The sequence below is a fragment of the Lichenostomus cassidix genome, chromosome 1Ab (assembly GCF_008360975.1).
Source record: "Lichenostomus cassidix isolate B80296 chromosome 1Ab, HeHo_3.0, whole genome shotgun sequence".
In the NCBI taxonomy this organism is placed as follows: Eukaryota; Metazoa; Chordata; class Aves; order Passeriformes; family Meliphagidae; genus Lichenostomus; species Lichenostomus cassidix.
The window spans coordinates 5,190,427-5,206,834 of NC_139481.1; the positions used below are offsets into that span (position 1 = coordinate 5,190,427).

General features: G+C 36.7%; 1 protein-coding gene across 2 annotated transcripts in view; it reads left to right on the top strand.

The window, feature by feature from the left end:
• The window catches only part of KDM7A (lysine demethylase 7A), a 52,562-nt gene that overhangs the window by 20,584 nt on the left and 15,570 nt on the right, over positions 1-16,408 (top strand). For both annotated transcript variants that reach the window (XM_085049550.1, XM_085049551.1), the window contains exons 2-10: positions 2,674-2,759; positions 6,904-7,021; positions 7,822-7,982; positions 9,015-9,156; positions 9,421-9,607; positions 10,479-10,641; positions 12,055-12,142; positions 12,869-12,975; positions 15,379-15,470. In XM_085049550.1, the coding sequence (XP_084905676.1) occupies positions 2,674-2,759; positions 6,904-7,021; positions 7,822-7,982; positions 9,015-9,156; positions 9,421-9,607; positions 10,479-10,641; positions 12,055-12,142; positions 12,869-12,975; positions 15,379-15,470 (1,144 nt within the window). The remainder of the gene's footprint in view (positions 1-2,673; positions 2,760-6,903; positions 7,022-7,821; positions 7,983-9,014; positions 9,157-9,420; positions 9,608-10,478; positions 10,642-12,054; positions 12,143-12,868; positions 12,976-15,378; positions 15,471-16,408) is intronic.

The window sequence follows — 16,408 nt, forward strand, 5'->3', positions numbered from 1 at the left end:
GTTAGCCCTTCCCCCTTCATGAACAGAATTAAAGGTGTATTTTTGCATAGTCTTGTACAGTTGTTTTTTATTTTATTTTTTTAAATTATTGTATTTTATTGTGTAACACTGTAAGCTTTCCACTATTCCTGAGGATTAGTCTGTGACCTCCCTGCAGGAGATGAGCAATTCAGGAACTAGGTAATATATACTCCAGACATTTCAACCCAAATGGATTGGGTTGATTGCAAGGTGAAGGGTAATCATATTTCATACAGGAAGACATCAGTGGATTGGGAGTGTTGCTGTGTTTGAGTATGTTAATGTTTTCCAGGCTCTCTGCTACCTCTTGGTGACCTTGCTTTGATGCTTGAGCTCTGAAGTTGCGTTTACCACAGTAATTGATTGCTTGCTTGTAGGCAGAGTGATTAATGTCAGGTTCATGTGTGTATGGTGGGGAAAGGGATGCAGGGAAGTGACTTGTAATGGTGCTGAGCGTGATGGATGTGCTCTGTGACATCCTTGGCAATGCTTGTTCTTGCAGGTGCTGCCACCTCGTTTGCCCTTTGCTTCAGCCAGGCATCTGCTACTGGATTCGCTTCCATCATCCCCAGTTTGTGTTTTGTGTTTCCAGTTCACAGCTTACAGCATAATGGACTGAAAATGTTTGCTATTCCAGCCATTATAATACCATTCCAGTCTCTACACAAAATCCCATGTGCCTTCATGAAAGGTTATGGAGTTAATTGTTAGTGCTAAGCCTGAAAATAAAGCAGAAATTCTATTATCTGGAACATCCAATAAGAGACAATAAAATTAAGATTCTTAAACAGAATAGGACAAATAGTTGTCAAAGCTGGAAGGTGTTTTTGCTACATTTTTATGCAGAGTTCTTACTGTTAGCAAGATAATCTGATTGGAATGATGATGAATGTATCAGATAAACACCAGGAAAAAGGGAAGGGAGTAATTGAAGTGCAAACTTGATCAAGATAGAGTTAAACATAAATATCTTTAGCTGTTCAAAAATTAGAAATTTAGCTAAAATAATGAGATTCCTAAAGATGTATAAAACCAGCCTTCTCATTTGGGGCTTTTACAGTGTACATTTTAAAACCAATTTTCTTATAATGCATCGGATTATGAGTCATTCATCTATTCTATAAAAAGAGAGAGAACACAAGCAGAAGGAAATGGGACGTGCATTTTTGGAGACTGCTTCTGCCTTCCTTTTTGTTTATATGTCAGCTGGATTTTCATGTAATAATGATTCTTGTAGCTGTGGTCTTAAAGTAGATGCTAAATATTGCAAGAATTGCAATGAACTATGGCAGCTGAGTTTTGTATTTAGACTTTAAAATAGCAGGCATATAAAAAAAGCGATATAATTTCTGGATTTCACGTGGTATGTAGGGAATGGAGAAGCAGAACTAGCTGAATGTTCGAGGGAGCAGAATGCACTTCCCGTTGATAGTTATGTGGGAGATGCTCTTCAGTTTCAGCTTGGATTTGCTCATTGTGCTTTCAGCGCTAGACTGTTTCTTGTATTGTTTTGGCAGCCTGTCCTGACACTTGCTGGAGCGTGTCAGCAGTTTTGGCACGAGGCTGCTGAGGAAAAGACTTTGTGGAGCTGGATCATTTCAAAGCTGCAGTGTTTAAGCACTCACTGCACTTGATATCAGCTGGGTTACGTGACCAGGCTGCTGTTCCAGCTCTTGTGTTACTAGAGTGCATTCAGTGTACATACCTCATTTTGGTGCAAATGGTCAGGGTTGGGCTCTTTCTTTCTGTATTAACTGGAAAGTCAGCGATTTTGTAAGTGTCAATGAACTTTTCAGAGAAGGAAGAACTCTGCCAGGATTCAGAACAGCAAGCAGGGATTGCTTGTTTATATTTTTCTTAGGAACTTTGTGCAAAAGCACATGTTCTCCCATTAACCTTTTCTAAGAAAATGTACTTCATTGCCTTTAAAATTGTATTGTATTGTATTGTTTAGATGTAGCACAGTAGAAGCTTTGTCATGACTGTGGTAAAGATTTCGCTTTTAAATCACATTTTGACCGCTTTATCTGCAGAAAAAAATGCACTGAGAAAACATTACATTGCTCAAGTGCTCTTTAAAACACTCACTGCTATTTTAAAACAAAACCAGTTCTACTAAGTTATTTGTGTGCTCACTTGTGTAGCTTATGAAGCCAGTTCTGGTGAAAAGATTTCAAGAAGAACATGAAACTATTCTTCACTAATTTGTCTTGAGGGGTAGGAGTCAGTTATGTGCTTTTTCAGAAAGAAAAGAAAAGACAAAAATATCCATTATATCCACGTAAACCTCTGATTTTTTTTTTTTAACTCAGAGCTTCTGGGAGGAAAATTGCTAGAATGATTTTGTATGAAGTGTTTCCTGTAATTAGGATCAAAGTTTTTATGGCAATGGTGTATATATAGTGGATTTGCTCATTTTTAAATGAATTTATTTGTTTCCTGTTTATGATTTTTTTAATGGCACTCTGTGTTCAGTGATAAATTATTACTCAAAATTTATGTGGCAACCCAGTAGTTGAGATAATCTGGTATCTCATTATAATTTTGTAGAGTAAGCACGTTTTGATAAAAACCCCAAGATTTAATTATTTCTTAGCTTGAAAAGTAAACCTTGTGTGCATTCTCATTAACATGTAAAAACTACCATTCCAGCTGCGTTGGGGTAGAGGAGCACCATGCTGTTGACATTGATCTATACCATTGTCCCAACTGTGCAATTCTCCATGGACCTTCTCTAAGTAAGTATGGCTTATTCAAATTTCATCTTACATGTTCATGTTTTCTCTTCATGTACAACTGCAAAGGACTGTTGAGAAGAATATTCAAGATGAGTTTGATTATTTAGAAGGTACTGGTTCTACATGACTAAGTCTGAGCTGATTAAAAACCTGCAAAACAAACAAACCATCTTGAAGGGTTCCCTGATGTGGAGATGCAGATGGAATAAAATATAAGCCACAGCTATAGATTGGAGAAATCAAAGTGCAAAAAGTGCACAGAAAACAACCTGGAATTGGCAGAGAGTGAGAGAATGAAAATCAGGGAATCATCATATATATTAAAAAAAAAAGGAAAATATAAAGATGTTTTGAAGCTTCCTGTATTTTAATTATCAAAGTTCTGATAAATACCTAGCAAGGCAACTTTGAAAAAATGTACAAGTTAGGTGTCTTACCTTTCTTCATGGTTGTAGGTTTTACACCACAGTAGTCAAACACAGCTTTTCAACAGTGAAAGCAGAATGTGAACATCCTGTGAGTGGTGTTTGTTTGGGTTTTTATGTTGTTTGTTTTTACTTTTGTTGTTCCCCCCCAGTTATGTCCTTGAAGGTTACACAGTTCCAAATTGCAGGTTTCTGATGTATAAACAAAGTTCCACCAAGGTCAAACTGAGTTGCCAGAAGACTCTGATACAGAGCAGCAAGAGACATCTCTTTGGTTCTCCTTTCAGTAGATAAATCTCTACTGCTGTGGAGATCTGCAGGGGAAAAATGGAACAGATTATCTTTCTGTAACTACTGAAAGGATACTGCTTTATCCAACTCCCTAAATTTCCCCCAAGTCTTCCCTTCTCAAACAGAAACAGATTGGTAAAAAATCTAAAAATAAATTTCACTTTTCCAACTGTGAATTAAGTTTCTATGGTCAGACCTGAAAAGTATTTATAAGCAATGTGTCTTTACCCTCCAAGCACTGAGTCTTGATCATTGTGTTTTCTAATGTGGGTTTGTTTGTGGGTTTTGTTGTTGTGGATTTTGGGTTCTTTTTGTTATTTTGGGTTTTTTTCCTTGAAGACACACCACATGATGTTTTATAGTCAATGCTGACTTAAGATGTATAAATCTGAATTTACTTTACATTTAGAAATAAGTTTAAAACCACCCTCTGTGGTAGTCTGTGGAGCATGAACAAAATGATTAAGCATCAGATTTAATGAATATATGTTGCCTGATATGTATCTTTTGTAATATGTGAGTTCATGGTCTGTCAGCTAAAAGGTAAGATAAATGCTGTTTTACGTGCTTGTAGTTTGGTCATTTTCAGCTCAAAATCTGCATGTTTGTCATATAAACCAGAATACAAAAAACAACCATTTTTTTTCTTACTTTCCTGTCTCTTTTTTTCCTGTGGAATAGAGGGACTAGGAAGAGGAGTAGAAGAGAGATCGTAGCAGACTTTTCAAAATAATAAACTAGTAAATTTGAAACTTCTCCTCTAGATCAGTGAGAACTAGTCTGCTTCATCCTGATGCCTGTAAATAACCTTTCTTGTAATGTAAGCCCTGTCTCACCTGCAGCAATTTGACAGGGAGATAAGAGGGATTTTTGTTTTGGAAGTCTTTTCAAAAAGACAAAGATCTGTGGTAAAAATTATCCTCGTTATTTCATATTGCCTCAAGTGTGTAGATCATCTAGATTTAGTAGAAGCTTCAGACGTGTCAGTTAGCAGCCCATACAGAGGTAATATAATTAAAAATGTCTTCACATTGAATTTTATTAATTGTTCTCAGCTGTCAGAATCAAATATATGAGAGTTTGTGGTTTGGGCCCTACTTACTTCAGTTTTTCAAGAGCCTGATAATGTCTCATGACTTCAGGTATTGCAGAAATGTTCCAGAGTAGTTCAGTCATATGAACTTACGCATGTAAATAAAAAAAGTATTTTTATTTACAGCTTCATGTTCTAAAATCACTTTGTCTAAGAGTTTTCAAAGAGACAAAAATTCAGCTGTTTAAGAGGGCAAGTATATCTGTGATTTCAACAGAATATATAATCAAATGAGGTAGTGCAAAAAAAGAAAAAGTAAGCTTTGTACTTAATTTTCATGAAAACTTCAAGCACGTGCTTTTCTTTTTCTCACCCTCCCTGCAACTGTCTTGGGTACTTCTTAGTGTTGTCACAGCAGTTTTGCATCAATTTTTAAAAACACCAAGGGTGAACACTGTTTCCTTCCTTGAGCATTAGAATCCATTCAGTTAAAATTATTTTTCTTGCAATTGTTGCTGTATCATCTTAAAGGGTTAAAAAAGCTCTAGAATTAAGAGATACATAAGCAGGCAAAGTTTTCATTACTGTTTCCTCTTCTTCAGTGTTCTCTTACTTATGAAAGGATGATGTGCATTGCCAAGTACAAGCAAAAGAATGATTTGATTTTCTGATTTGTAAGTGTTGGAAAGACAGACTTTAAAAAGTGTGTCTGTGCTATAAAACCTCTTAAGCAGCTGTATTGTCTTACAATTTTAATGAGCTGTTGTAACAGCAGTGAATTTATGGGAAACGACTCAGTTGAAAATTAGTATTAGCCACTAATTTCTTGTATTATTATTTATGACTGAGAAAATAGCTTTGAAAACTTAATAAACCTGTCTTCATTATTTATGAAGTTTTACAGTATTTGGATAGTTGGCTCATTAAGCAGCACTGGTTTTCAGGTTAGCAAAGATCTATAAATGTCAGTTTATTCTCTTAAATGTCTTTTAAAGGGTCCATGTTGTCATGGCTGTGGGAAACAGTTCATCAATAGGAATTATTCCCTCTTATGTGTAATGACTGTGAGATGTCTGTTGTTCCTGTATAACCAACTGGCTTTTTTGGACCACTTTTTTTCTCCTTTTTTTAGAAACTACTTTTCCCCTCTTCATACATCCTCAGCTTCCTATTACAGTGAGCTGTGTTTTCAGTATTCCTAGTGCCTTTTTACATTTTGGGTGCATCTTGGCTGAGGTGAATTTAAGAATGAGCTCTTCCATGAAGTTAAAATTTGTATTAATGCAGTGGTTTTGCAGGATGTTGTATTTCAGGCTGTTTGGAAGACAGCTGTAAACTACTATTTGTGTTGACAAATAACAGTAGCTTTTCCCTCTCCTGAGTTTCCTCAGCATATGCAATTAAATTTCTGTTTAATGTTAGTGGTTCAATTATAGATCTGGTGTCAGTAAATCTTGGGGCAGTCTTCCAGTAGCAGCTGTCTAGCTGTGGAGCAGAGTTTGGCTTTTTTAGGAAAAACTGAAGCCCAAGCTTAGAATTACAAACAAACAAGATGACACAACCAAGGGCTTCCTTTCAAAGCCATAAGCTTGTGTTCTTTATAAATGGAGATGAAAAATGGGCAATTGATGAAGCTGAATCAATGAAATATCCATTATGAAATGATTTGTCGTGGAATAATGAAAATTTGAAGACAGGCAGTTAAGTTAACCATGGTATCATAAGTCACTTTGTCCTCTCCTTCTCTCAAGGTCAAAAAATTCAAATGGGGAGGCTGCATACAGTTTAAAATGTCACTGTAGAACAACCTTCCAATATGTAAAGGTGGCTTGGAAGAAATGAGGTGACATTTTACTGAGGTCTTTAGTGATAGGACAATGGATGATGGCTTTAAACTGGAAGAGAGTAGATTTAAAGAAGAAATTCTTTCCTGTGAGGGTGGTGAGACACTGGTACAGGTTGCCCAGAGAAGTGGTGGATGCCTCCTCCTGGAAGTGTTCAAGGCCAGGCTGGATGGGGCTTTGAACAGCCTGATCTGGTGCAAGGTAAAAAAGTCGGAGCTTTAAGAAATTCTATTTTTAGTTTTGTTGCTGACTTTTTAGATTTGGACAGCTTTCAGGCTGAACCTGTTTACTTGTGTTGGGCTGAATATGGACTCTTAAGTTGTGTAGTGTGCTCTGAGATTCTCTTACAGGAGGAGCTATAAAAATACAGAGTTACAGTATCCTGCAGATTTCATTTGTTGCAAATAGGTCGAGTGCTACCTGATTAAAAAAATAAGGTTTGTAAATCATAGTAATGTGATCAAGGCATGTCTGGCTCACTGATGGGATGATTGCTAATCTGAGTAGTCTGATTTAACTAACTCAATGTTTAATCCTTCTGAAACTTGTAGTGAAGAAGAGGAGAAACTGGCACAGACATGACTACACGGAGCCAGACGATGGTTCCAAGCCAGTGCAGGCTGGAACAAGGACCTTTGTTAAACAGCTGCGGGCTCGCTCCTTCCCAAGGTACACAACCTTCAACAGCTGGGGGGAAACACAGAGAAATGTCACCTGAGTGTGTCTTAGGGGAATTAAATAACATCTCTCTGCTTCAGAAAGTGAAGGTTGAGAATAACTTCCACCTCCTTCAGAATTCTTCCCAGTCCATCCCTGTTGCACATGGATACGTTTGCCTTTTCATGCAGTAGCTTCCTCTGTTCAGTTCTGCACTGGGATTGGTTCTCTGTTGGGGCTGCTGCAGGGTGGTCTGAGAGGTTTTGAGGTGTTTTTTTTTGTTTGTTTGTTTTGTGCTCCAGCTGTCAGAATATTGTCTGTGTATTCTTCTAGCTCAGGAGTAGTTCTGTTTCATTCCAAGTGACACAGAACATCCATGTGAGCTGGTACTCTATCCATCCTCACGTGCTTTAGAAGAAGGTGGAGAAACATGGTTATACTTTCCTCCTGAGCTTGGTTGGCTTTCTCACTGAAACATAATGATTTACAATTATTTAGAGCAGCTGGTGGTGATGCTTGTTGTTAACAAAATATACCTCAGTGTCTTCTCTGAGAATTCCTTTTCCTTATCCTTTTAAGTAACTCTTCAGTCATGTAGAATGGCTGTGAGTTTCCAGATTATGCATGACAGTAGAAGTTTCTTTGCTTGTTGAGGTTGTTTACTTTGACTTTCAGTTAAATGCTTAATAAAACAGTACTGTATGTTTCTTTTGGATTCAAATGTAGCCATTCCCATCTGTCCTCCCCCAACCTGAGGCTTTTTGTTTGGAGGATGCTTTTCTGCTAATACTCCCATCATTTCTTTCCACCAGTGCTGATGAAGTAATTTTGAAAATGCATGGAAGCCAGTTGACACAAAGATACCTGGAGAAACATGGGTTTGATGTTCCCATTATGGTTCCTAAATTAGATGGTCTGGGACTCAGACTTCCTCCACCAACTTTCTCCGTTTTAGATGTGGAACGCTATGTAGGTAAGAGTCACTCTGGAGTACTTATTAAAATGATCTTGTGAGTAAATTAAAATAAGTATTTGTATAAGAGCTGCCAGAGTGCTAAATATTTATTCTAAATTCGAGACCAGCAGAGAGTAAAATTACAGCTGTGGTTTGGAGTGGTTTTTTCTTTCTCTCTCTCTCTTTTTTTTTGTTTTATTTCTTTTTTTTTTCTTTTGTTATGTGTCTGTTTTTGTATGTCTGTTTGGTAGGTATGTGATAGGACTAGAGCCTTGCTCCTCAACTTTTAAACCTGTTAATTTCAATGCAAACTGTACATGGAATGCTGGAGTTTTTTTCTGCTGCGTGTTGTGAACCAACAAAAGGATAATGGGAATTGAATGAATCATTCTTAGGATTAATAAGTTTAATAAACAGGAATGTGTGTTCTTCCTTGAAGATTAATTATCACTGTGATACTTCTGAATCTTTTCTTTTGGATTACTGCCTTTTTGGATTCAGATAGAAACTTGATTATCTCATCCTTATACACACATTTTGACCTGCCAGGTTGTCCAGTTTGGGGAAAAAATTGGAATGCCACAGATTTACCTTTCTATTACTGAAATTAAAAATAAGAACTAAATAAGTGCTATTTCAGTTGGAATTTATCAAGATGATACAAACCTGCAGTTTTAAAGTAAATATGTCTATAATGTACATCTAGACATGTTTCCAGTGGCAATTGCAGCCATAAACCCAATTTTTTTTGTTGTTTTAACAGATGCAGCCATTCTATACTACTCTTTCTTTTTGGTTAACCCCAGGAAAGAGGATTTATTTTTAGAGTGTTTTCAGTTCTGTCCTTAGCTGATTATAGTAATTAAAGTTGAACCTAATAAAAAGTTGGTTTATACTGAGCTGTCTCTCTTCCAAGAGAATAATGATACTAGTGGAGTTTTTCTGCAGAAATGTTTTGATAAAGACTGGGAAAAAAGTTAATTTTCTCTTATATACCTGAAGTGTCTTTTATCTGTCATATCCTTAAGAAAGTCCTCCTGTTTTTCACAGGTGGTGACAAAGTGATAGATGTCATAGATGTAGCAAGACAAGCAGACAGTAAAATGAAGCTCCATAATTACATTAAATATTTCACAAATCCTGACCGACCCAAAGTATTGAATGTGATCAGCCTGGAATTCTCGGACACAAAGTGAGTATTGACTTCAATTCCTTGAATACAGGAAGTGGTTTTCACTAAGCTGAACACTATGCGTAGAAATATAATGTCTGTAGTGGGAAAGACAGGAGGAGACATGTTTTATGTAGACAGCTACTGTGATGTAATGTGGGTATAAAACACATTTATTAGTTCATAAGTGATGTCTTTGTAGGAAGCTGGTATTTAAAAAGAGGTGTGCTTACTACTGTTTATATTTACAGTTCTTTTTTGTTTGTTTGTTTGTTTTTTTTAAAGGATGTCTGAATTAGTGGAAGTGCCAGACATTGCCAGAAAGCTTTCGTGGGTGGAAAATTATTGGCCAGATGATTCTGTCTTCCCTAAGCCTTTTGTTCAGAAATATTGCTTAATGGGTGTCCAGGACAGCTACACCGATTTTCATATCGATTTTGGAGGAACATCAGTTTGGTACCACGTTCTCTGGGTATGAATGCTTCTTGATTTACAGAATCACAGAGTATGCTGAGCTGGAAGGAGCCCATCAGGATCATCCAGTCCAACTCCCAGCCCTGCCCAGGGCACCCCAAAAATCACCCCATGTGCCTGAGAGCATTGTCCAAACCCTTCCTGAGCTCTGTCAGGCTTGGTGCTGTGACCGCTGCCCTGGGGAGCCTGTCCAGTGCCCAACCACCCCTTGGATGGCTATGACTGTGTGGAACAAAATTTATTCAGTGTGCAGCTTTCTGTTGTGCCATTATCACCTGCATGACATTTTGTGATTGCAACGCTAAGGGAGGAGCTTGGAAGTGAATCACTGATCTCTGGTGTTGCATTTTTATGCTTTTATTTTAACATGCTGGTGGTGACTTGGAGACTGTCATTGGCTGACTGATCACTATAGTAGACTTGCAGGTGATATAGTGAGGTTTTAGTAGGAAAAGAAATAATTGAATGAAAATCACTGGCATACTCAACTTTTTATTCCTCTCACAAATTTGGTCATGTGAGCATCATAGAAGAGGCAAAGTGTTTTCATCTTACGTTTCCTCATTTGGTAGGTTTGTGCAAATGCACAAGTTAGTTATAAAAGCTGGAGTTTTTTATACTTCAGTGAAAAGTTTTGGTTGGTTTCTTTGCTTCCTTTAAATCACAAGACACCAACTGGTTAATGTGCTTTGTCTAAGCTCTTGGTGGATTGCAGTTGTGAGACACTGGGCTGGGAAATTTGAACACAGTGGGAAGATGGAATATTTGCCATTTAGGTCAGTCTATTTCATTAGGAGTGACCTACTTCATTTGTAGTGTACCTGTAAGAGAACATTAATTTCTTTATTTGATATATTTTTGTCTAATAGGGTGAGAAGATATTCTATTTAATCAAGCCCACTGATGAAAATTTGGCTCTCTACGAGTCCTGGAGTTCATCTGTCACCCAGAGTGAAGTATATTTTGGGGACAAGGTTGACAAGTGTTACAAGTGTGTTGTGAAGCAAGGACACACTTTATTTGTTCCAACAGGTAAGATTTTACTTTTATTATTAGGACTTAGCATGTTTAATCACCAGGAATTATGGATATCATAAAATAATCACATTATCAACATTTGGTATCCTCTAAAGTTATGGATAAGAGAGAATAACAAAAAAATTAGAAATTTAGATTTTCAAAACAAGTAATTAGCTTTCAAGATCGGCTGACAGTCATAACAATTATCAAGGAATGAAAGGGTATTTGTAACCCAATTAGAAGAAAACAAATTAAAGTTTAATTTTATTATCAGGGAAATAGTTCCAATTAATGGAGCACAGATTGTTCAGTATTTGATAAGTATACAGACTGAATTCTTAGCTTAATTTTGTAATACAATTTTATTTTTACAGATTTCAGTGTTGCAAGGCCTACTAGGCATAATTATTACAAAAACATCACATAAACTTCTTATGCTGTAGGCTAGAGTTGAAAAATACAAGTTGGGTGGTTTTTTTGGTTTGCTTTTATTGTAAGAAATGCCAAAACAATTTAACTTCTTTATTGAAGAAGAAAACACAGAAAAATCCTTCAAATGAAATACTCCACCCTTCCCAAACTCCCAAATACCATAAATTTATGCATTCAAAATCAGAAATCAACATGCAAAATCAGAAAATACATTTTGACAAGTCTAGTCATAGTTTATTTACATGAAAGCTCCACATTATACATTTGAAAAGTAACTATTTTTTAATCAGGAAGCTCAAGTAATGTGTTCTTCTGTGTATTTAGTTAAAATTACCCAGTAGTAATTAGCTAGATTGATAGAGTAATGTTGGCCATGCTTTACCATGTTGAATAGTAGATTTCATAAGGACAATATTTCAATTATGTGACAAATTTTATAGAGTGTCTAGACTGGGTTTTAAACTGATCATAATTTCACTTGCCTTAGAATGACTGTATTTAGAATAATTTATGGGTCCACTTCTGAATTCCTATTTGAGAAACTTCAGTATTGCTAAATGACTTTATGTTGTGCAAACAACCCAGTTACTGTAAGCAACATGTAAATATTGAAAGACGTACAATTTTGTTCTATTTTTATGACTTGATCTTTTGTTCAGTATATTTTTTCCCTCCTGAGTTGTTTATATTTGTGGATTGGAGTGAAAACTTTTGGAATTTTTACTTGAAAAATTGGCTTTACATCCTTATCTCCCCTCCCAGTGATAAATGTTTGAAGCTTAACTCCTTCAGAAAACTACAATTCCACCAGATTTCTGAAACACTGTAGTTTACATGTTGTTAAAATTTACATGACTTGTTCCTAGCACAGAATACAAATTTATTTGCTTTTCTTTTTCTTCCAGGAACAGCATTTTTACTTATATGTGTATTTAAAAACAGTCTTAGAATAATTCATACGTATGCTTTAAGTTTCACAATCTGTCATTTCAGGCTGGATTCACGCCGTGCTCACATCTCAGGATTGTATGGCTTTTGGAGGAAACTTTTTGCACAACCTCAACATTGGCATGCAGCTCAGGTCAGTCTCAGCTCTCCCTGTACTTTTTCCCCAGGAATTAGGATATTCTTTTCCTAGAGATTTTTCTTTTGGATCAAATTGGTACAGGCTCTCTAACAGACAATAGTGGCGTTTTCAGTTAGAATGTATCGAGCACGTTCTCTTACTTTACTTCTGCAAAGTTTGTTTCGAAAGCAAAATGAAGGCTATGCAAGAATTTAAGTGACTAAAAGGAGGAAAAATAAAAAGAAAAAAACTCTACTTTGGAGATTAGTATAAGTGAGTAAAACAGAACTGAGCAAGCCCAGGTGTGCGACACTGAGTTGAAATGAGCATCCTCAAGTCAGCATTGCTCTAAGGGCAGCTGTATTTAGTTTTTGTCCAAGATGTAGAGCTGTCTTCTAAACATATTGTTTTTATTTATTACAGTGGAATCCCGATAAAATTCCATCTGTTAAAAGATCACACATTGGGTTTGTATCCTAGTTTTATGAAGTCCAACTTTATTCTTAGAAGTGCCGCAGTCAAACTTGATAAGGTCAGAGCCTGAATGAGACCAGAGTTCAATCTTGTCTGTGGTCTTGTTGGGGTTTAACTATGTGGTACTTGACTTCTTTTATTTATCATGGCCATGGTTATTTTATTTCATTTTATTTTGGACATTGTGTCAATTTGAATGATTACATAGTTGAATAGAGAATTTGGTAATTAAAACGTTCATGTTTTGTAATACTTGCATTTATTCAGGTGTTACGAAATGGAGAAGAGGCTAAAAACCCCGGATCTTTTCAAATTTCCTTTCTTTGAAGCCATCTGTTGGTTTGTGGCCAAAAACTTACTGGAAACACTGAAAGGTAATGCTTGTTTTGTTTTAAGAGATGTACATGGATTGGCCTTTATAATTGTTTTTCTCTTAAGTGGTAATGGATCATCGCATCAGTTTTTTCTCCCAGGCTTCTTTCATATCATTTAACATCTTTGAATACCCTTCAATAACCTTCCCTTTGAGCAAGTGCTTCTATGAAATAATCCCACTAATTTATATCTGTGGATGTCTTCTTGATGGCTTCCCAGCTGAACAAAGAAGTTTTCTTGCACTTCTACAATTTCCTTTGACCTCTCCAGTCCCACTGCCTGTTGCCTTCTGCTCCTGGTTGTGAAAGGAAAGATGCATGAGTTCCTCAGAGCTGTGTTAAATCACTTGTATCAGTGCTTATCCAACAGGCATCAACAGCCTCCAGTTCTTAACAGTTGCAGAATTCAACTTATGTTTTGGAAGAGTGTTCTACGTAACTTTTTCTAATGTGGAAACAGTTACAAGTTATGGAAAATTATCTATTCTCCTTTTAGCAAATTAAAGCACTGAACAACCCTTGTTTCCTAAATGAGCATTGAAAGTTTCCTGGTGAAACTAAAGCACGTCAGAAATCTTACCAAATAGAACAAACTTGCAGAATTTTTTTTTCCTTCCCAAAAGACTATTTTTGTCTTGAAAGCTTGCTTTGGTAGGTCTCATTCATGTATATTTAATGTTTATAAACTCGTCAGAAGACACAGGAACTGTGTTCCTGCTGGAAAAGCAGTAAAACATGTATGTTTCTATAAGATTTTGCTAACCATAAGCTGTTTCTGTTTGCCCCACTCTTCCCTCTCCCGTTTTTATTCCATGACTCCTTGAGTCCATAGGCCAGGAGCCTCTTGTGCATTGTGTCTTAGGGGAGGAGGGTGAAACTTATTCTCATGTTACTTTCAATCTTGGTTTAGCAGCTGTTTTATTGCTGAACAACGCTGTGACCTATAAACTCATCATAAAAAAAAAAAAAGGGCATGGCTAGGGTGAAGTTTATATTGTGTTTTAGCATCAAGAGTCATGAATTAGGTGTTTGCTAGTCAGAATCCATTGTTTTGTAAATAAAGGATGATACAGTTTGGTTATGTAGGGTAATGGTGATGTCCGGCCTCTGAACTGAGTGCATGGTTGTTAGCAGGACTTTATATAAAATTCAGGTCAGTAAACAAAATCAACACAGCATGTCTTTCTGCTTCTTTCTGTAAAATGGCAACAGGGTTACAGACATGGTGGTTGTAACTTTTGATGGGCAGAAAGTGTTTCATGATAAGTATTGTTGCATTCACCTAAATTATTTTTCTTAATTCTTGGGGCTTCAAAATAGGCAATGTATTTTGTTGTTAATGTATCCTGCACTTGTTAATTTGAATTACTTTTAGTTCATGCAGTTGTTTCTATTACATCTAAAAAATCCAACCTGTGGTACTGCATTGTATTCTTAAAATTTTATCAACTGAGTCAGCTAAATGGGCAGGAAGATTTCTTTCATACCCTTTAACAAGTAGGAGGTCTTTGAGAGAAGAACAGCTGTTAACTCACAGAACTTCCCTTTTTCTGCCAGCATACTAATACATTATCCGGTGTTTTTTTAGTCTATTCTTTTAATGGAATAAAATGAGCCAAATGGTTCTAGTGTTGATCCATTTGCTATTGACAAGTGGCAATACTTGTCAGGAACATGAGGAGAGGTTTTAATCTACTTTTGGCTGTTCATGGAGGATTTGCCTTTTCCCTTCTTTTTTTACCCCTGTGAAGCAAAAGAGAGAATGAAAAGGAATTGCAATGGCTTGGGAACATCAGGTTCCCTAAGAAGAGAAACTTCAGTTGCAGAGTGGTTTCCACCCCCTGCTCACTTGGATTTTGGGAGGAAAAGATGATGTAAACCATGTGAGGGAGAGCTGTGACTATTGGAAGGGTGACAAAAAATGTTTGGGAAGTGGAAGTATGCTAGTGTGAGCTATTTGCATATGTATGGGGATAAGCAGTGCGAATTCTAATTTAGAGATACATCTCACATCCTGCTGGTCCCCTTTGACTAAAATACTTCTCAATGAAATGAAAGTGATTTCTTTCTTCAAATATGTTGTCTTTTGTCCTGTGTTTTAGATCTGAGTTCTTTCCCCCTAATTGACCTTTGGTATGTTGTAAACTAACCCTAATTCACACAAGAATAAGTTAAAAAAAAGAAGGTTTTATGTGGAGTCACTTTAGGGTTGGATTTGGTTTTTTTGTTGTCATTCTTGTTACAGTATGCACACAAATACAGGATGTCACATTTCATTTGCTTGCACAATTTTTCCTTTACTGTGCTGTTGCACAATGGCAACTTTTTTGGCTGAAGGGTAGGTACCATTCTGTTGTTTTCTCTGTTAGTGTGTTTCTAAATTGGTTTCTGTATCCTTTTTAGAACTGAGGGAAGATGGTTTCCAGCCTCCAAGCTATTTAGTACAAGGAGTGAAGGCTTTACTTACTGCTTTAAAATTATGGATGAAAAAAGAAGTGAGTATAAGTGATTGTGTTTGCTATTTTGGTGAGCTCTGTTTTGATTTAGAACTAAGTGAAGGTCTATGCCCTTTTAAAGTTTAAGATTATTTTTATCTGTTAATGAGTACTGAAAAAGTCTATTGAGAGTATGTACTGCTGATTTGGTTAAGAATCATAATGACGATTTTATATTCCATGATGCTAATAAAGTCTATTAGACCAATTAATAAGCTCAAGTATTGTAGGTGACTGAAGTAAAATCTTTCTTCACCTCAGGATGGGATAAGAAAGGCAAAGGATAAGCTGATAAGATGAAGCTTTTTTCTAGGAAATGTGTTTATACAGTCAATTAATCCTAGTCCAAGGCACTGAAGGGATGAAATACTGTGATGTTTAGCATTTTCCATTTATGTCAGTGGTTTGGCAAATACATTCCAGCTACACCTGCTGAAGAGTCAGTTTAGATTCAGACTGAGGAATGCTAACTTGAATTGAATACTGTCCTTGCTCAACACTGATTGACTCCTGTGAAATCATAAGTATGCCACCAGTGCTGGCTTTGCTGGTGCTCTTCTCTCCAGGAAAGCTTGTTTGTTTTGGCACAGAACTGGGTCTGGTCCAACTCCATGTGGTTTTTCATGTGCCTGTGCTAATAAACCCTCTTGGAAACAGTGCTGCTGGGAAGTGCTCTTCACTGACAGGCAGTTTGGTTCAGACTGAGCACGTTAATTCTGGTTTGTTGCTGCCTGTGATGGCCTGAACTGGCTCTTTGAGATCTCTCTGCTCTTTCTGCCCACAAGTTCTCCTTGTAAGAGAACTTGCTGTACAACACAGATAATTGCACAATGCTGCATCCCACAGTATGAGCTCCGTGAAAGTGAACATGAGGTGCAAATGCAGAAGTGTTTTTTGTGTGGGATCTGCTGAGGTGCAGCATTACTGATCCCAGATGA